Raw genomic sequence first — 22,909 nt, 5'->3', positions numbered from 1 at the left:
TGCAGTCCCTTTAGAAGGCTTTAAGAAATAATTTATAAAACTACCACTTTACAGAGAGAGGAATGTATATACAAAACTCTTTTTCGGTTATTAATACATACATTTTACATTGAATCGGAGGATTTTAACAAGCCTAGAAAAATTTCCTAAGTTAGTTTAAAGTTGATGTATGCTATCTAGGGGTAGCACTTACCACACCTTAATTATGTAAACAAAATATTATTTATCATAAGATAATTTGAATAAAGGTTTTTGTAATCAAGCACATAAAATTTTTATAAATCACTGACATAGATAATTTTAGCAAATAATATTGTTATCAAATCACTCAAATATGATAAAAATATAAAAAAATGCAGACATATTATATTTTAACATGACAACGGACAAGTACACTAAATAGCCATAGTGTGTTAACTCATTTTTCTTAATATACTTTGGAAATTTTAATCTTTTTGTTGAATTATTTTATTGGATACTTTTTGAGTAGCTAACATACCTTTTAGCACTTGTAAACTTATGCATTTCTCTCATCTCTCAATGTTTAATACGACTTTAAACTGGCAAATAAACTTTGAAAACGTCCCCAAATACGATTCTATAAATGACCCAAACTTCAAGAGTTAAAATTTAAATCCAAACAGGAGGTTAAAAGAAAGAGAAAGATATCGAAAACACATCCCAAAAATTATTCGCATTCATTGATATCCTTAATTCGTATGTCAAAGGTGAATTCCAATTACCCACTTTTTTGGCTTGGATTGAATTTTAAACACATAGTTGTAAGAAAAGACAAAACGTCTGCGGTCCTCACCACTGAATAAATAAAATCGGAAACACTACGTGGGAAACTGGACTAATTTCACTATTCCGTCGATGATTGGCGAGGTCCTTTCATATCATTTAATATTGCTAATGAACTAATTTAATGCTCCATTAACTTTTGTATCCTAATCAAAGTGCTTTTTAATAAATTTTGCATGCACTAATTTGATGCAGACATATATCTTAATACCTTGCCCGTCGTGGATTCATCAAATACACGATTAAGTTAATTTTTCACGTTATTGTCTTAACCTGTTGAACCCACAAATACAAACATATTACTTACTAAAGTTTTAAATCTCGTCGATATGAACGTGAAACTATTAAGGCTTGGCTACACGGTAATCTAATACGCACAAGTTAATATCTACTTACGTGAATGATTTCACATTATTTGTAAGTTACACTAGAATTCCAATGAAAAAAAAGATGCACTCACCCTTGAGTAATTTATACACGAAACATTTCTCAGTTCTGCGTCCGATTTATGACAAACATTTCTGAAATCATTGAATTCGATGAGCTTTTCCAAGCACAGTGCACATAAATTGGCAGGCAGGCCATCTCCCACAGCAACCTAAGAAATCAATGAAAACGTATGCAAGAGACCTCAGACATATCGTAGAAAATAAGTCCATAGAACGGAATAAAAAAAGAACTCAGGGAATCCATAAAATGTAAACAGCCACTTACTTTTAAGTCGACTAAATCATATAAGGCATCCTCTACAGTTATCTGGCTTGCCACAACTGAAGTGAATATGTTGTAATAATAATCGTTTTTCTTCATGCAAAGTCTGCACGGGGTACTCTCCGAATACTTTCCTGAAGACTCCGAGAAATCCCCAATGGTAATACTCATGCTTTCACTGCAATAACTCATTGAATCTCTATACCAGTTCACTCCAACAAATCATCCACGTATCACTCAGTAATTTCCAAATTCCTAATACATTAAGATCATTTCCATGACGTACACCAATGCAAAAACATTGGAATTATCAAGGAAAAGGGCTAATAAGTTCACATTTAAATCGGACTTCAGAAAGAAATCACATAGCAGCAGAGTAAACAGCAAACGATTCACAGGAATTCAAGCTTATTCACACTTTGTAACTGACCAGGTAAGCTAGGTTTAGTTCTGATACCGGACTTTAGTTGCGTATTAAACCGCTAGAGGACAACGTATGCAACAGGCCTTCAATCGAAAAACTAAGTATTTTCAACGATTAGTGGCATAATATTGGGATTTATTGAGAAATGTCATTCATGAATATTTTTAAACGACTAATTTTACACCATAGAAAGTTTAAAGTAATTTTTAGATTTAAAAAGCGCAAATGGATTATGAGCGTGTGCAAGCCGAAGTTGGCCTTAAATTCCGTATCTGGACAAATTTTTGAATTAATAATAACAAAATACAGTTATTTTACAACAAATTGAAATAAAATGATGAATAACAATGCATTGTCTATTTATTTTATCAAATGAAAAGAAAATTGTCTTCAACCGCGTATGTTTGGCCTCTACTATAGGTCTGCTATTGGCGGATAAAATGGCAACTAGAAACATCGACTCAATACTGAGGTGTGATTGTTTTGTCTTATATTAACAAGTAATGTTGTGGATCAATATTTGTTGTGTATGTGTCCCCGGAATTTGTAATCGTGTCCAAAATTGTTGAAAATATTCTCGGTCCATTCTATTTCGTCCTGGTTTATCTTTCATTCGATTCATTAATTGCTGGCTTTTATATTCCTTTCGTTGAGCATTCTAAAGTATTTCATTTTCACACGTACTCTAGTGAATGCAGTTTCCTTGTGGGATTTTGTTATGTTTGTCAATGCTGAGTGGATGATTTCTTTGACGATAGACCTGTTTTAAATATTGATTGATATTTTGAAGCGAAAAGATGAGTCACACCAGTGGGATTTTCTCGGATTCTTCTGGAAGGAGTTCAGAGATTGACCATTGCAGACTTTGTATGAAGAATCATGAGTATTATTACAACATATTCTCTTCGAGTGTAGCGTGCAAAATAACTGTGAAGGATGCCCTACATGATTTAGTCGGTTTATATGTAAGTTACATGTTATTATATACACGGTACATGTTATCGATTATCTTTTAAATGCTGCTTGCTTCATTATGTTTTCCATGATAATTCCTAATGCTGTTGACGTTTAACTTCTTTATTAACCACTCAGATTGCTGTGGGAGATGGCCTGCCCGCTACCATGTGTCCACTGTGTTTGAAGAAACTAACGGAGTTCAGTGTTTTCAAAAAGACTTGTTTGGATTCAAACGCATTTCTGAGAAAAAGTTTGACGAGAAAATGCTTCAGGGTGAGTACTTTTCGTTTTTTTGTTATTTGAAGACTGGTGTAGTATGTTGCACAGTTAAAAGTGACTCTCTTTGGTTTTTGTCTACAATAGTAGGAATCTAGGGAGAAAATGTTTGCTGACAGAAATAGTTACAGCATAAATTCACAAGGATTATCTCAATATGACAATAGATTAGTCGCTCGGTGACACAATAGGGTGGTTTCCTATTATTTTTTTATTGCCTTAATCGAAAGATTATTACTCCTGGAGTACGTATTTCACGCTTTTAGATTTTTAAATGACGATATCTATTTTTCGCGATCAAATGAAAAGTGAAAAATTTCAAGCGCGCGAAAACGCGACGCGTAAGTAGGAATGAAGGGAAAAAGTCCGTACGACGCATTTCTGGTTCCCCCTCCCTCCTGGTAGGTGACCTTGATCGAGGCTCTGAGCGCTGATAGGACGCAGGATGCTAACGGGTAGCTGAGTACCTTCCTGTCTGGTAGCGCATGGCTTAAAAAAGGTTTATTAATACCTTATCAAGCGAAGAATACTTTCCGACCTTAGCCAGTTTTAATAGGTGATCATTAAGACATGTTTCCCTGAGCTCTGTGACTCATGCATGCATTGGTAGCCTCTGACGATGCATAACTCCTATCCTCTCGTGTAGAAACTAGGTCCCTGTGACGTCACGTGGAGTGGAATCGCATGGGCGCCAATCTGGCCTTTTTCAAATGAGGATAAAATTTGACCCTTGCCATTCGTCTGAACCGGTATTTCAAAAACCAAATAATTTGTGTATTATGAATACACTAATGGTGGGTAACGAATCGCCATCAATGCCTTTTGTTTTCTTTGATGAAGGAAACTACCCTATTAGAGAAATATATAATGTTTTATAACTGCCGGTGACCATCAAATCGAATAGTAACTAAAAAGGCACTTCGATTAACGATCAAAAGATAATTTAGCGTACCTTTTGTGACTCTACTATTGTAGGGATATGTAAGGCCCTCAACCTTGATTTACGGAAAAGTGATTTTAGTCCTATTTCCCATAAACAGTTTTTCTGCACCTGTGAATCCTTGGCAGGGTGAAATTAATTTTTCAGTTGGTTTTTCAGTGGCAACTAATGAAGACATTTTGTCTTCTGGCAAAACTGAGTGTGTGCTAAACAATGATATCCGGGAAAGTATAGCATTCAAATGCACTATTTATCGACTGAAAAAGGTAATCTACCCTCTAGGCTGTACCGCACTACCTTTTTAAGTATTTGATTAGGTAATCGGAGCATGCTAAGGTGAACAAACAAATCCCTGACGATTTGCTGCTAAAAAATGAAGTGTCAGAGACCCGGAAATTTTTATGCGTTGTCAAATAAAGTCTCGTATGCATGCAAACATATTTTCTTTCTTTTGCTCGGGGCCTCTTCCTCACCTCTAACTGTGATCTCATGAGGCTAAGGTTATTTATAATTAAGCATCTTTTCTACGTTTCGGAAATTCATTGTTTTTATTCAAGGCATTTCATGGTGGGTACAATGAAGGCATGATGGGCAAAGTATTGGAAATTAATTCAAGTGCGCAAAAATTATCCTAGAAAACATATTCATCCATGGGTGTAAAATAAAAGCAATTAGGATTTTTGATGTGATACATCTTACCCGTAATTGCTAACTCTAATTTACATAAAAATATTCCTATATTTGAATATTATTTTTATATTTGCATTTCTGTTGGTGTCTTCATTAAAATTACTTGTATTTTTTGTTATAAAAACAGTTTCTTTAAAAAATCTCTCAGAAAAACTGTATTTTAAAAATACATTATAAAATTTGAAAGCTTCCTTTAACATTGGTGGTTAGCAATTTTAAATATAACCTTAGTATAAAAAAGTTTAAAGGTTAACTGTATGATATTGGCCTACAACTTTAAATATGACCTTGATATAAATAAGTAAAAAGTTACCTGTGTTGGGAAATACATTTTTAGGTACATTTTTTCATCCCGCATAACAGCCTTCAAAATCGTGGCAAATACATGATATGCAGAAGGTAGCCCCATAATTACACCTGGTCAGATTCTCCAACACCATCTTCGCTGACATTTCATTGTTCGAGTTTTCCAGGAGCTGTATTATGTATCTCCAAACCGATCAGTGAGGCACGGATCGTTGGGTGGGGCGTCACACTGACTCCCGGTTAGCAGTCGTGTGATTCTGTACGAACCCAAGTGGTACAGCACGAACAAGTAAAAGAGAGATCATCGATAGCCGTACGGACACCAAAAATGTATCAGAATGGCCACCGCGTAGGGGGTTTCATTAATCCCCCCGTGCACATTGTACATTTTATTTCGTTTTACCCTCATCAACAAATATATATGAGGTTTTCCGCAATGTTTAATCTTTGTCAACCTTTGAATAGGCCAGTATAATTTACTGTATCATCAACTATAGATTACCTTAACAAAAATATTAGGTATTGGTTAATAAATATGAAGTCTGCCACCATTTCATGACTTTCTCTCATTGATAATATCACTTTCACTCACTTGGAATAGGCTTTATTTCACTCTATCATGATTTATTTACTCCCTTCACATAATAAAAGAAAAATATTATTAGAAATAAAATGGAGAAAGAGATAAATTGTGGCAAACCTCTTTAATGTCTTGATGATGAGGGGAAAACGAAATAAAACACACAATTTGCATGGGGTGTTCATGAAACTGACTAGTCAGTGGCCGTATAGACACCTTTTCTTTGTTGGAATGGCTAGCGATGATCTTCTGTTTTCACGTCGGTTCTGCACCCATCAGCTTCATACAGAATCGCAGGACTACTTACCGCGAGTCTGTATGATGTCCAACCGGGCGAATCGGTGCCGCACAGATCAGTTTGGAGATACAGAATACAGCCCCTGACCCGGTGGAATTCCTGAGTAACCTTCCACAAATCTCTACGCTTGGAAAACCTGTGATAGCCCTTTATATTATATGCATGCCTGGCAAGATTATTGCATTCTTAATTTTTTAGGGCTTCCGACTTAATTAAGGTGTAATAATGTACGATCAAAGTATATAAATTCTTATAGTCTATTTTGAGGTCAACTCCTTGAAACCTTTTTTTTAATTTGTTTTGATGACATTTGTGTTGTGATTGTGTGAAAATTTGAATGGGATAGTGTTTTAATTTGTGGATCAATTTTATTCTTTGAGTTTGAAGTGTGATGACAGAAATATTTTCTAAGTACTTATTGGAATGGTTAATGTTTTTTGCTCATATTTTTCCAGAGATTCTTTGAGTTTATGCGGATAACTGTTGAGAAACTTTTTCAGGTAACTGTAGAGTTAAAGATTTTGTTTGCTAGGTGTATGTATTTATTTTGTATTTTAATGGTTCATTTGATTAATAATTTAAAAATCTGGGTGATTAATAAGGTTCTGTCCACCCTATGATAAAAACGGAGCTATGTATTCAAATTTCTAATGGGTTACATATAAAAGGAAGGAAGCTGTCCATCGTCAGATGCAATTTTTCTGTATAATTGTGGCAGAGCTTGAATCGTGATGGTTAAAGTGTTCATCTTTTGAGGTTAAGCATGAATGAAGCCATTTTTCAATGTATTCACGTGGGTGCAAGTGCGGACCTGTCAGACCATGTACCATCGAATGGGACAAGTAATAATCAGACAGTGCAATGCCTGGAGAATCTGCAAGCATTGATTGGCCCTAACATTTGATTATTTCCAGCTAGGTTATAATGGATTTTTTAATGTGAGGTGGATCACTTATACGCTTTAGAATTACTGTTGAATCATTGGGAACTCAAGTTCCTTGCTTAATACTAAATTACCAACGCATGCAATGGCTGGGTGGGTAACTCCAAGTACAAAGCAAACTCTTCTTAAGTTTTCCATTCGTCTTCTTCAAGCAATACCTCCATTTAAGTTTCATTGAAGGCTTTTGGTCTTCCTTCAAATGGACGGTCGTCATCATTAGAATTACTGTGTTTGAAGCAATGATACCAATCATTTAACATTGCTTCTTGTGTGGCAGCATCTCGGTTAACTTAACCCATTTCTTCCCAACGTTGCGTGAACGCAACGCAAACTTTGCGATTTTTTTTCTCCGTATTTGTTACTGATAAGTAGTTAATATTTTTAACATAGGTAGTTCAATGCTTTCTAAAATGTTACGAATTTTTTCACGGACGAAATATTATAACTTTTGTTTTTACAAAGGCCTTTTCATTTATATGCAAGTCGTTATTTTAGGTTATCTTCTAAGTTTACATATTATGTTAAATCTGAGGCACTCGATGATTATATCTCTCTGCAAATACAATTAGGCATTTGTATTCTAAGCCATTGCAACAAATTGGGTGAATTTGACTAAGTGGTTTTCAAATTATTTGAGAATAAAGCAAGTGTTGCGTTCACGCAACGTTGGGAGGACCCCGGTAATCTAGGGAAACGGCGCGCCGCGGCGGTAGTCGTGTAGAGCTTTTCCTTTTGGACTGAAAAATGAAAAGCTTATCAAGAATATGTTACCTTTATATGGTGAAACTTAAGTTTCAGGCAATTGTACAGTATTTTGGTCCAAAATATACATCTACATAAGTGTTGAAGGGTCTTTACGAGGATGTTTGGCAGGTGGTGAGTTTTCACCGAGATGTGACTGTTTGATATTTTTAACTTCACGTATCGAGCCAGATTTAATCAGCGTTTACTTGTGCTATAGTGGAAATTTCCTGTGACCTAAACAATGGATGCATAAAAACTTTGCTATAGAGTTGTCCAGAAAATATAATGATTTCTGTAGGCGTCTGCAATTTCAAGATATACTGGCATCCTAAGGTAATAACTTCTGCTTAGTTGACAAGTATGCAAAAGGCAAGTGAGTATGTGAGGGTTAGCAAATAGATCGAAAATTCGTATTTACGTGGTGTTGTTGACTAGGATCCAAAGGGAAGGTAGTGGGAGGGTAAAAAGCATAGTTAGGCTGGGCGGGGATATCCCGGCACCAATGGGTCTCCGTGCACAGCGGGGGTTGGCGAGTGGGCAAAATGAATGGAGAGATAAGAGGGATCACATTATCGCAGTATTTTCTGACAAATTCATGCCCACTGGCCGCTGACGATAATGAGCTGGTAAGGCTCCAAATGAGGGTGCAGGTCATTTCGAAATAAATATTTTGAGAACTATGAGTGACTATGAATGCACAGGGATTCCAAGAAAAATATTTCTTGGTATATTGACGCAGGTAAAGGGCTTTCTGGGTAATACGGTATATAGAAGGGGCGATGTTCCGTTCCATCTGCTTTTAATATATCTTTGGTTGTCTGTTGAACAATCGTTCCCTCCAAATAACCTGAACTCACATTTGCAGCCTAAGTTGTTCACTATCGCCAGTGGTCATAGTGCGTGAAATTCTCAGAAAATATTCCAATAGCGTGGTATTTCTTCCGTTCTCATGTTGAGTGGTTATTACACCTTAGCAAAAAATATTACTGGAGTATGGACGCGTTCCTAATGTGCGTCAAACGAAGTCCCGGAAGCGTTTTGTTGAACCTAAAATGTTCTAACGCCTGAAAGGTAACAGAAATTTGGACCAGGGGGATAAGTTTTCTAAGATACGTCCATACTTTGCGAGCTCAACCAAATATTTCTACGGTTTGATGCAATTTCTCATTAATTATCTTTTGACGAGAAGATGATGCCATATTTTGGCGAAAGTGAAGGAGTAATCACTCATTATCAATAGCAAACACTGTTATTTCCGCGATATAAAAATTCCTATTATTTGACCAGTTTCTTTATATTTTCTGTACATTATAATGGTGTAATAGCCGAAACCTGTCAAGTAGTATAAATTTTTATAAATACTTTGTGGAAGTCACAAAGTGTCTGTTATTGATAATATGGACATTCTACCACGTACAAGCTTCAAGTTTCGATTTGAGCAACTACACTTTTAGTCACTAAACTTGCCATAATATAGGACATCACGGAATAAATAGTTTGCGAAATACAGTAAGGAAAGATAAGGTTGGCCACAATATTGTTCGTGACGAAAAAATTCACGACGAAGATGCAGAGTTTGTAGCAGCCAGATGTTTAGTGATTACCAAAAGTGCTATATTCATTTACATACTGATTGGTTCTCTAAATTTCATGAACAATACCAAGTTTAATCAATATTATGGGTTAATTATATATTTGGGTAACAATAAAAGCGAATTATATGCAAAAATAAAAGAGCTCCGAAAAAAAAGCAAAACTGCTCATTTGACCCGGGGAACTCCCAGCGTTGCGTACACGCAACGTTTCACCAACCGCAAACTAAAAACAATAAAAATATAAAAATCGATAATTTGCCTTATTTGAGTCTGTTTTATTGCTAATTCGTCAAAATATTTGGAATTTTTAAGTTATTAACATGCTTGGGATTTAATGGGTTAATGGGACTCTTGATGAACTTTATCCCCTGTTTTCTTTTAATGAAAGAAGGTAATCATTTCCTTTCACAAATGATGGTGTATTGACTCAAACTTAGACATTTTCTCACAACACTAAGTATCTATTACCGAGATGTATTCATCATGGTCACCGAGCTGTTTGTCTACCAAATGTCTTAGCTCGAGTCATGATGTTTCTGGTATTTCAAAAACGCCGAGCAATCAGTTCTATAGCCATCTATTGACAGACAGCAAGAACTTTGCATAGTGCATAATACATAATTGTTGTATGACTGGTTTTGCAAGTTTTAAGAATAATAGTATCAGTGTTATTTAAAAAACAGTTTCATAAAAAAGGATTTGGAAAACAAGATGACTTTGAGGTTTCGTTTCTTTTTGCATAAATATTATACCCAGTATTCTCCTACAGAGTTTATATTTAAATATTAGCTGGAGGTCTAGAACATAATAAATGCATTGAAAGCATGTTCCACTTGTTTTTTCCATAGCTGTACTGTTGAGAAAAGAATTTATAGTGATTTGCCCTGACAGAAGCCACTACTCCAGGAATTATAATTGCAGAAGCGAATTGTGTGTGTAACAGTATGAAACTCGAGTATTTGGTTTTTTAATAACAAAAATTTGAATCCTTAATCTGTAGTTTGATTTCTCATAATTTGAAAAATGATATATCTGAATGATCTACATTGTCTATGGTACAGTTTGCAGTGAAGGGTCTACCATGGCCCAAAATAAGTTTTAAAAAGACGCTGCATGAACTCGGAATATCATGGATCTTCTTGCTAAATTTCGTTTCAGTCAGTGCTGTAGCTTTTCAGTGATTGATTAAGTGGCATGCAGGCACCTCTCCATTTTTACATGAAAGCAGATACATTATGTTCAGCATCCTTTTTTGTAATGCTTTAGTGCATCTCATGTATGTGTTTTTGAGGTTGTGACATACTGACCTTATGTCACGTATTTTCTCTCGTTATGTAATGACCCGAGTAGGGGATGATCACATATGTGTGGATGAGTGTGGGTATGTCTGAGTGTGTGCGTAGTAGTGTGTCATGCCCCGGGCATGAGGTAAATGTGACTCACAAATGTTCAGTGTTTGGTCGGCTCGGACCGATGGTTGCCCCACCCAACAGTGAGGCCCAAGTGCAACCCCTCCTGTCCCAAAAAACCCATCCCCTGTGTATCATCCCCCTCCAATATCACTATAAAGCGGCGGACGGAGAGAGCCTCCGGGCGAGAAATTCTAGTACGGTCGACGGGCGAGAAACGCTATCCTGATCGACGCAGAAAGGGATTGATGACGTGCCAGATTGGTCGTCATCTATCTGGGTGTGCAGAAAGAGTGCTGTTAGCGGGACGAGATTGTCTACGGAGGTAGCCAGCAGCGGAGAGCAACATTGCAGACGAGCGACAATCAGGACCAACGCCCAGAGGTCGGGAGGAAAAGTACCCCCGATCCCACGGACATTTGGGGTCCAACGTGTCGCATCATCGACGGCTCCTACTGCTCAAGGCTCCGAGAAACCGTAAGAACGTCGCAGTCAGCGACCCGTCCCCGTGCTCGTTCACCCAGACCCGATTTAATCCCCAAACTGTGTATCCAAATCATTTGGGTATTTTTCTCTCCATCCCGGTGCGCCGTATGTAATCATCAAACTGTTGACTCCTTGTCAGAAATCTAATTCAGTGTTACCACGAGAGCAGCCTAAAAACTTAATTTGGGCAAATTGTAAACTCGGCCCACGAATCCTACCAATCACAAATTGTTGCTTTTTTTTTGTATTTCTTTTGGAGGGGGGGCAATCGAACCATATCATCTTGTGCACTTGTCGTTCACCCCATTCTCATCAGGGTATTTAATTTCAATAAGTGTGTGTGTATGCTATGTTCAAAGTGGAAAATATATTTTTTTTATGTTTCAAAGTACTCAATAATCGTTCGATCATTCCGTACTCGGGACCATTGATGCCCTCCCCACCCAGTAAAAAAGGTGGCGTTTTCATGTTCCGCCACAAGGTGATGAGTGTTTTGTCACTGTTACTTTGTCTGCAGAGTTTTGAAGGAGAAGGGGCAGTTGATGATAATTTGGGGCCTTGTGTGGAGACTACGGACTGCATTCAAGACGTGATTGAAAACAATTCACAGCTCACTTGCTCAGCCCAAACCACTGAAATATACATTCCTGTTGCAGACTGCCGACTGCCCAGGGATGACAAGTTGGTGAGTTTTAATCTTATACTCAGTGAAAACTTAAGTGAACCACATTCAGTTGTACAAATTTCTTGGTTGCTTGAAGAAAGAGGGTGTGTCTGTCATGAATATAATAAGTATTTTTTATGGGAAGTCACTCACCATTGTGCAACCTTCAGTTGCTGGACTGGTCCAGTAGTAAACTATGAGGCAAAAAGCCGTACACACACATCTTTTTTCATGTAAGTCTATATCCGTTGTACAACACTTCTAATCTGTTGACAGAAGTGTCTCTTATCCCGTGGGGTAGCCATTGGTAGTGGCTTACGCTAGGCTGTCTCATGATTGCCCTCGTATTTGTTCAAGCCATCTTCCTCCTTTAATTCTACTACGGAATTAGCATAGATTGTTGTAGCACCTCTTTGTAAGCCTAGGTGAAGAAAAGATGAAGGCAAATAAATGTACAGTGGAACTTTGATCTATCGTTCCTGCTGTTGTGCCACTAGTGTAAATGGCCAAAACTCTCATTCAAACCTCCAAAACTATCAATAAACTGCTCTTGGTGACGTAGCTCCCCCCTCACTAGTTGGACGTTAATATTCTGGAGTTTGAATTGTGAGTTACAAGAATCTCACGATTATTTGGGCCAGCTGGAGTGGTCTCAATTAAAAGAGTAGTTTTTACTGTAAAACGAGGTTATTATTGTTTTGCTTTGAAGTGACGCCCATTTTTCTCTTCTAGTTTCATGTGAAAGAGGAGAACCAAGACCCTCTCAGTGAAGGGAATAATCCTCAGCTGTACACATCAGATCCAGCTGCAATAACAAATGATGCCTCAGACCCATTGGCAACTGACTTGGTGAGTTAACTCTTGCCTTGTGTAGATCTCTTTCTTAGGGTAAAATATCATTCTATTGTGGAATATTCACAATACCTCTCAGCAGAAACCTACAGCATTTTCCTCACCTGATCAGTAATTAACAAATACAAGAGCCTTAATGAATAATTGTTTAAAAGGAGTGATTCATTGTAACGAACGGATTTGGTTTATTTTGCCAAACTGACAGTTAACTCTGCTCATGGAGCAAGTATCATCATTAATCTTCTGGCGATTAAGTTAGGGTTCTTGTTTCAGCTCTGTATCATCACAGCTCTAAGCAGTTATATTTTTTGTGATCATACGAACACAATTTTCTTTTCCATTCTCCACAAAGCAGAAGGGGGCTCGGGAATTGAGAGTATTACTGAGTTCTGTTGAATTTGGTACTCTGACAGAATGACCATGACATGATGCAGCTGCTATCCAGATCTGACAATTAAATGAGTCCCTAATGAGAGATTTGATATTCACAGGAATCAGGTTGTGTAGATTGGGATTTTGTGATGAAAGTGAGCAGGCATTTATGATGGGGACTAGGGATTTGTCCTTTTTACCATTTTTGAATGGGGTGTTGGACGTTGGCAGTGCAAGTCGATTGCCAAAAGACATCAATTGTTAGTGATATGAACTGATTTTTATTTACTATTCATATATTCATGACGTGGGCGATTAAGTTTAGGATCTTGTCTCCCATTTGTCTTCATATTTCCATGTTACTTTGTCAAAATTTTTTACTGCCAACATTGTTTGGGAGCAACACATTTCCATAGCTTTAACTGTTGACTTTTCTGCAGCTGTAAATTTTGAAGCCTGCCTACCAATTATAAGTATTTTCCTTACCTAGTGTCTGATGCATTGTTTCCATGCTTCTCTATTTGTATTCTCAGCTGTTAGTAGGTTGTTCTTTTTTGTGGAATGCTCCCCATGCCTTTATTATTGTAATTTATTTCTTGCTTCATCCATCATTGTTTACTGTGCTTTCTGTGGCTCAACATATTAGTCTCTTTGTGAGGTTATTAGATGTGAAAATGACATAATACTGAAGTCATGGTAAGATGTTGATATATACTTTAAGAATGGTGAAGTTATCATTTGTTGTTTATATTTTATCATGGATATAATGCATTTACACCTGAAACACTTTCATATGCTTGAAAGCACTCTCGTATACCTTTCGAGCAAATAAGTTGTAAGAGATTTAGTCACTTCCAGGCAAACTAATGATGCACTACTTAAATATGCATTATACATTTTTGTTTAGTCCCTGGATGTAGAAACACCTCAAGAAAACACTGCTTATAAGATCCCTGTGCAGAGTAAATGAACCTTCATATTTTCCAATTGAAGTAATGCAACATTTGGCCTATGAGGAGATTTTTAAACTATTTTGAAACAGTTATATATTAGTCTCCTAACTGCATAATAAACCAAAATACACTAAATTTATCCTGCGTTATTGACCATATTTATTTTCCATGAGTGTGTGTTGTTACTATGGGCCCTGGATTCTCATACAGAGTTCTCCCATAAAATAAGTTTCTGTTACGAATAAGATGATAACTGGAGTTTTCTATCTCCAAAAACCATTGCCCTGAGAGTCATCACGTGGCTTTTGCAGGGATTTTGCAGTGAAAAAAAGAGGTATAAAGTGGTAAATTTAAAAACATAATTACAAAAATTATGAACTCCTGACATTAATTACGTTAAGGCAGCTTGCAGGAAAGTATGAAAAAAATATCAATACGAAACAAACTTTAATTTTATTCCTGTGACATATTTCCTGAAGTTTTTCTATATTACTTTATTTCAATCATGAATGATGATGGTGGATTAAGTTGCAGCCCAATACCTTAACTGCTTCCCAAGGCGAAAAGGTTGAAGCTCTGGGCACAGGAGCAAATTTTGCAGACATGGACTGGACGCTGGTTGGGGCAAAGGAGGAACCATCTCCTGAGGAGAATGCCCAGGTATGTACAGAATCCTTGTTATGGACTTTCATTCACGAACGAAGCCAATAATAGGTTGAAAAATAAATTATCATCATCGTAGGACGTTGTACCTTCTTCCCAAGTTTAAAGGTAACCCATTGGATTCTAAGTTACTAATAACTCAAACATGTTTTTACTATCTCAAAATTAGCTTTTTTCCTTTTTATGTTCTACATTTGTGTTAAAGTTTACTTGCCTTATGTTTAAGTTAATAAATCATGGGACCATTAAATTATGTAATATTAGTCCTTCAGTGGGCACGAGGGGCACCTCGGTGTCCCGTAGTATTTCAGGTGTGTGCTGTTGTTCATGTGGTAACTAAGGATTGTTACGAAGGATTTCATTAGATTATATGAGAACAAATAAGACCTTGAATGGTGGAATATTGTTTGTTTATTAAGTTTAAATGTTTTCTAGTTGGGAAGTTTTCTTTGGAGGTAGGAATTAAGTATGTTGACTGGAAACTCATTTATTAGTATTCAACAAAGGCATATTTATTGTGGAAATCATAGTGGAAGTAATACAAAAAAGCAGTTTTAATGCATGAAATCTTAAATATCCTTTCCCCGTCTAATTTCCTGGATTTCACATGCATTCACTCACCATTTCGTCAGTTGTTAACTGACAAAATTCCAGTATGAGGGCAGCACTGATGTAAGCAAAGCAAATACCCATACACATTTTGTCATGACAAAGAACATGGTATCTGGAGGTTGAAAACACCAGGGTCTTTTTCTCTGGGGATCATCTGAGAGATTTTGTATTACAAAAGTGGTGTATTAAGTATGTAGCCAAGATACCGTAGTGTCAAACTTGCAAACCGAATTTACAAGAAAATAAAATTCCTTGCACTACTTTCCTTAATCCTTTTGCACCAAATGGTGGGTGTAGCTGATGGGCATTTTCATATGCAGAAGACCTGTTGTTAGGTACAGTTGTCATGGATTTTCCAATGGAAAACGAGCAGATGTCGGCTATAGCCAATGTGAGGGAACCGCTGGGGAAGCAATTGTCGTTTGCATTCAGTCACGGCCTGAGACCCAGCAAAGCGAGACCTTAGGGCCACTCTTCGGCAGTTGAGTCTGATCCTCCCTACCATTAATGATCATCCTCACTGCAATAATCCATTGTGAAGTGGTTATATTGCCATTAGTTTTTGCAGTGATATATTTTGTTGCATACTGCAATTCACTCTATACAATAAATGAATTCTTCACTTTGTTGTGTGCATAAGCAACTTTTAAACAAAATTTTAGTGTTAAAAATAACAGGCTGCTGGACTTATAGTCTTTTTAACTAACCTTGTGTTAACTAACTTTGTTGTTATCAATGCTAGATATCAGTGGAAAAATCTTGTGCTTAAAAAATGTTATTCTTTTAGAAGAGTTACCATATTTACTCTGAGAAGCCACACAACTTTTTTCCACAAAAGCCAGTGAAAAAATGGTGTGTGCGGATTACAGGAATCCTCCAAATTTAAGCTGCACACCATTTTTACACATTGGGAGCCTCCCTTTAGTTCTCGCACTGCCTTCTTCAATTCAGTGTAAGCCCTACTCCCTTTCAATCTATCTAAAAGTTCTTTTTCTTCCCCTTTCTCGTTTCCCTAACATTCTACCCTCTAACTCCATTCTCAACATCCCCTCCCCACTAAGTGCTCCTCCCATCCATACCTTCTGTATCCTCGGTATCTCATTTAAAAGCTGCCTCTCCTCGCCAACCATATCCAGCACTTGGTCGTTCCTTTTCCTTTCTGTCCATTTCACCTTCTACATTCTTCTCCATACCCACATCTCTAATGCCTCCAATCTTCTCTCGTCTTCTTTCCTCAGTGTCCATGTTTCCGCACATAGAGAGCTCCAGATCAAACTCTTCACTATTCTTTTCTTTAAACTCTTAGATCAAATCCTATCGTTTTTTCTCCAGAGTTTAGCATTGGCAAATAATGTCAGAATTACAATTACTATTGTGACATTGTTTAACTTTAATAGTCATAATTTCATAACTCAAATTTATCGACTGACCAATGAATTCCAAATTTCTATTTAAAACCGCACCCCAAAACCACTGATAAGTTTTTCCTCGCGAGCCAGCCCAAAAAATGGGAAAGCGCGGGAGACACGAGGGCTCGGCTCACTCCACTAAATACGGTGATTATTGAATATCAAATGCAATATTTGTTTGAGAAAAATGCTAGTATTGCAATAAGTTGACCATGGATTTGTGCTGAGATAGGGCTAGAGGATCAGGTCCAGTCGTGGGGGTAAGGGCCGTTGATAAGGGGATGCCCCGTTGATTAGGGACCCTCATCAAAGGAAAACCCTGTTAAAAATTCCCCATTGAAAATACCCATTAAAATTCCTTATAGGGAATTGGCAATGGAGACTACCATTCCCTATAGGGACACCCATTCCCTATAGGGACAGTTATTCCCTATAGGGACTGTAATTCCCCATTGAAAATACCCATTAAAATTCCTTATAGGGAATTGGCAATGGGGACTACCATTCCCTATAGGGACACCCATTCCCTATAGGGACAGTTATTCTCTATAGGGACTGTAATTCCCCATTGAAAATACCCATTAAAATTCCTTATAGGGAATTGGCAATGGGGACTGCCATTCCCTATAGGGACACCCATTCCCTATAGGGACAGTTATTCCCTATAGGGACTGTAATTCCCCATTGAAAATACCCATTAAAATTCCTATAGGGAATTGGCAATGGGGACTACCATTCCCTATAGGGACACCCATTCCCTATAGGGACACCCATTCCCTATAGGGACACCCATTCCCTATAGGGACACCTATTCCCTATAGGGATAGCTATTCCCTATAGGGACTGTAATTCCCTAATAAAACAGAATGAATAAAAACAATTGTTCCATTGATATGAATTTAATGCTAAATTAAACATTTTTACATTGTATAACATAAATTTGTTGACAGGCTTTCTACTCTTTAACAATACAAAAGGTTAAAGAGGGCAAGATTTGGGGTAAAACTGTACAAATTATGCAATTCCAGCTATGGTTATACACATAACTTTAAAATGTATGTTGGTAATGATGAAGTAAACAATATTCCTGTTAATACAAAGGTAGTATTGGATTTGATGGCCGCGTATAATCTTCTAAACAAAGGATATTAATTGTATGTTGATAATTGGTATAATTCGCCAGATTTGTTTCACAAGTTACACCACACCTTGCACACACACGCACACCTTGGTTACACACCTTAGGAACTAATGTACTGTACTTTGTGATCTAAATGCAAAAATATGCCTAAAGATACAGACGAATTAAAACTCCAAAAAGGTGAAGCCATATCATATTGCAGTAATAACATTACTGCAAATGGAAGGACAAGAAGGATATGTTACAATAATGAACACCAGGCATTCCTTGGAGTGCACAGATACCAAAAAAGTAAAGGTAAAAGGATGGCAAAACGTGTAGTGTGCTTGGAGAAAAAGATAAGAAGAGAATCCACATGGTAGTATGATGTGTGCAAAAAGCCACTATGTTTGGAACATTTTAAGCCCTAAAGAATTATCTCCAATTATGTAAAGTATTTAATTTAATTTTGAATGCTTTTATTTTTGCACACAGTAAACCATAGTTGGTAGTATATACTTCAAGCAAATGAAAGAGTAAGTAACTATTAACAAAATATCAAAATTTGGACCGAATTGGTTAAAAATACCACTTCAAATGTCTCATACAAACCAATATTACAATTGTGTTCAAATTCTTTCAAAGTTCGTGGTGTTTGGGGTCGATCAGGGGATTGATGTGAATGGTATGCGAGTATTACAAAGGCTGACAGGGAATGAACAATCAATATCTTAGCTGGTAGCATTTGCATCCATCATCAGTCTGGATAGACATGTGAAGTATTATTTGCTACTTTTCAGTAGCTTCTTCCTTTGGTATTTAACCATGTCACAACTTTTGGTGGCAAATGCCTTTGTGATAACTTGCTTTAGTCTAGTTGGTATACCCCTTTTCAGGTTGTCATTCTTACTCCAAACTCTCTCCATTGTCCCTGCAAATAAATATAGAATATTAGTAGTAAAAACAAGGTTATATCATTTGCTATGAACCTATCCTGCAGGAAATCTACCTATTTATTACATTTACACATTGCATCTTGCAAGCATATTTATGCACTCCCACTCTAACGCATTCATATTTATGTGCATGCATCAACGTGGCGGACAAAATGCTAGGCTCAACTTCCTAACAAGTATCTATTCTGTGCTCAACAAACAGGTTATTTTTTAATAAATATTTATATATACCCGTTAACTGCGTAAGGAACACCGGGGTAAATGGATTCCCTAACATAAATAGTTGACATTTCATTAGAATATTGAATTGACATTCAATTTTAGTAACATTCTACCTATAGCAATTGATAACAATATAACTCTTTAAGACATTCATTGCAATTTAGGCATTTGTGAAAAATGTACTCAAGTACAAATCAATACCTAAATGATAATGATCGGAGAGATTTAAATTGCAACGGCAATGTTTTGAACTGCTTATTAATTACTATAATTCTTCGACATGATGTCTTCCCGATGGTTATTCATTTTTCAAGAAAATACCCTTCGTATACAAGCTAATTGAGATTGATAATTTAATGCCATAACGAACTGGATGCCATAATGGACTGCTAACAAAGTGGATTCTTCTGCGAGAAGCCTGATATTTCAACTTAATCGGTCTTAATGGATTGTATTTTTACAATGGCCGAGAAAGGAAAGATCATGCTAAATTGTAATTACACTGTGAACATAGTAATTAATAATCTTAAATACTTATTGAAAAGAAATTAGCGGTCCATTAATCGTATCAATACATACAAATGTTCGGTGATTTACTAACGAATAGAAAAAATGTTTAATTTACTTACATTTACATGGTCAGCTCAGCGGAGATGTGTTGATGCCTTTTTGCCAGTCTTCACTGCGAAACACGGAATATTTTCCTTTTCCATTGCGTACTTCAACGTAAATTTGCTTGTAAAAGAGGATTCTACAGCACAACTAAATTCGCAAAGTCACAAAACGGTCACAAAATACAGTAACTACGAATGTAAACAATTCATTTGCAATGGCTCTTGGGTCACTGGTATGCAAGATGGTCGCCGGTCGTTGTGGCGCTAGTTTCCAAATACGATATTTAATCCGTTATATTAAAAAATAATTTCGTAACATAATGGGCAAAATATGTATCTAAGGTATTTTAAACGCCAAATATATATTTCCCATAATTACTAAAAGTTGTGAAAATACTTGGCATTCCCCATTGAAAACACATGAGAGATTTTCATTCCCCATTGAAAACCCATAAGAGATATTCATTCCCCATTGAGTACCCATAGGGACAATGTATTCCCCATTGAAATTTAATGGGGAATATCATTCCCTATAGGTTTTTTCAATGGGGACTAATGGGTAATTTTTAACAGGGAAGGGAGTACTCAAAAAGAAAACGTTTTCCTCTCATAGGCAGGAAAAGGCGAAGGCAGCTTGTGGTGTAGTATGTAGATGCATGATGAAAAAATGAACTCCAAATTTATTCCTGTGACTAACTTTTAATATTAGGTTAAATGAAATGGACTAATTCTATGCAATAATTCTTGTTGATAACCTGAGAAATTATGAGAGAAAGAGTGCCTTCTCTGCTCTGCATTGCATCGACTTGACAATAGTGGAGCTACTGTCTTTTCCTTGGCAATTTTTGTAAGCTCTGTGTGAATATTGTTAATTCCAGAACTTTAATTGTATCATCACAGTCGTATACTATGATTGAAGATTTCAGTCATACTTTTTGACTTGACTCTCCGTATCAATTGTTTTTTATGCCCATTGGTCAAGAGGCCAGTCTTTCATCAGGGAACATCTATTCTTATGGACACCCTGTAATTCAAACTTTGTTTATGATCACTTTTGCTTCTTGTATCAATTCATTAGGAAGTGTATCAATGGGTCTTCCTCTTTCCAATAGAGTGATCCAGGAGCATACAAGTGCTCTTCTGTGAAAGAGGATCAGAGTAGCAATGATGACAAAGGATGTGTGCTTAACGATTGCACTGATGTCACCACGAGCAACCTGATGCATCAAGACTCTTCTAATCAGGTAATACTATTAATGAACTATTTATTGAACGTTGACCTTGATTAGCTTATGAACTGTATTGTCATTATAAGTCTCCAATCCTAGAATAGGTTTCATTCAGTCCTCCCATTCCTCTCTCCTATCTGCGTACTTATTAATATTTATGTTATTTATCTCTTTTTTAACCCTTAATAATCTGACCTCTGAAACATATTCAAAAGCATAACTTTCCCCTCTCACATTCCACCTGACCTTTTAAGTTAAGATTTACTGAAGACTCTTCTTATTTCCCACTACTCTCTGTACTTCCTCGTTCAATCCCTTTTATCCCTAACATTCTTCGGGAGCAATGCATTCAAAGCTTTGACTATTCTACATGTTTCCATTTTGAAACTTTGCTACCATTTTTAAATATGCTTCAAATGTAATGTCAGATGCATTGTTTCCTTATTTTAGTATCAGTATTCTCACCTGTGATCAGATTCTTTTTTAGTGGAATGCATTCTGTGCCTGTACTAGTTGACTCACCTTATTTTTGCTTGTTTGATCCATCAGTTGTAACTTGGCTTCCCATAGCTTAACATATTAGCTGACTGCGAGGATATGAGACCTTAAAAATGACGTAGTTTGTTTTAACCTTGGTCAGTGGTGGAGTTATATATTTAAGTGTGGAAATATTCATTTTTTGTTTATATTTTATCACGGATATATTGCTGTTACTCCTGAAACAATGTCATTCACAAGAAAGCACTGTCATATACCATTTTAGCATTAATAACTGTGAATGATTGATCTATTTCCAGGCAAACTAATGACGCTCTACTGAAATATACATAATAGAATTTGTATTCAGTCCATAAACATAACAGCACCTTAAGTAAGCACCAAATATCAAATGTCATTGCAGAGTAAATTGAACCATCATATTTCCCCATTGGAGTTATGCACCTTTTGTCCAATAAGGAGGTCATCTACGTATTTCTGATTTTCATTACCTAACTCAGAATGGCCTTCCATTATATCTCGTCTGCTTAATTTCTATATACTTGTCAAAATGTTTGGTGTTATTTAACTGAATAGTAATCCAAAATATGCTTAAGTTAAATTCTCCATTGTTAACCGTATTTATTTTCCATGAATGTATGTCATTATGATAAAATCTGGAGTTAAATCATCATGAATAAGATTAAATAAGACATTTTACATCTCCATATTCTAATGCTCTGAGGATCATCACATGGATTTTTCTATGAAAAAAAGAGGTAGTGTATAGTTAAGTGGTAATTTTAAAAATCTCACTTGAAGCAATTTAAATTCCTGGCAATAATTTCCTTTAGGCAGCTTACAGGATAGCCTGAAGAACATACCCATTGGAAATCAATTTGTAAAATAAGTTTTAGTAAATCCTATCCATAAAAGTTCTAACTCCGCTGTTAATACATTATTCTTACTTGGATGCTTACTTTTAGCCTACTGCACTTGAGGATAGGGAGCCAATTGAGAGATTGACTATACCTCAGAAGACTACAACAGAGGCATTTTGTGAGTACACTAAAAGGCTGCAAATTACTGTATATATGGAGGAGTTGATGTTACTAATTGTGGATGATGTATTTGTTGATGCTTTATTAGAAGCAACTTTTACTGGGTCTAGAGCACTGATTGAGAATTCAACAGTAGCTCATGAATCCACAATGGAAACTGGGGGTGAGTGATTACAAGGGTTAAAATAGAAGTAATTCAGGAAAATATCAAGATATTTTTTGTATGTACTCATACGTAGTGCCACAAAATTTACAATTGTCATTGTTTGAAACATTTTTAATTAACAAAATATTGGACAATCATAAAATATTGAATGTCAAAAAAATTATTTGCCAATTTTAAATATCTTCTTTTGGACGAACTAATATAAAACAAAATTGATTAAATCACAAACTGTCATGCAAAGGACCAATTTTAAAAGGGACCTGATTTCTTTCTGCTTCAATTGTAAGCCAGATCTGTGAAGAGTATGTATGTGTGTTTACGTAGTTATATATACATCATAATACCTTGTGATTTCTGTCTTTTTCATTCCACCACA

General features: G+C 36.4%; 1 protein-coding gene across 1 annotated transcript; it reads left to right on the top strand.

The window, feature by feature from the left end:
• Positions 1 to 9,702: 9,702 nt before the first annotated feature.
• Positions 9,703 to 22,538, top strand: LOC124173085. The gene is made up of 6 exons (XM_046552598.1): positions 9,703 to 10,559; positions 11,645 to 11,848; positions 12,560 to 12,676; positions 14,533 to 14,664; positions 20,713 to 20,844; positions 22,293 to 22,538. The coding sequence occupies exons 2-6, from the start codon at positions 11,648 to 11,650 to the stop codon at positions 22,536 to 22,538; spliced, it is 828 nt and encodes a 275-aa protein (XP_046408554.1). The 5' UTR covers positions 9,703 to 10,559; positions 11,645 to 11,647.
• The last annotated feature ends 371 nt before the right edge of the window (positions 22,539 to 22,909 follow it).

Source organism: Ischnura elegans, assembly GCF_921293095.1.
Source record: "Ischnura elegans chromosome 13 unlocalized genomic scaffold, ioIscEleg1.1 SUPER_13_unloc_4, whole genome shotgun sequence".
Classification (NCBI taxonomy): domain Eukaryota; kingdom Metazoa; phylum Arthropoda; class Insecta; order Odonata; family Coenagrionidae; genus Ischnura; species Ischnura elegans.
This window is presented reverse-complemented; position numbering and strand designations above follow the sequence as displayed.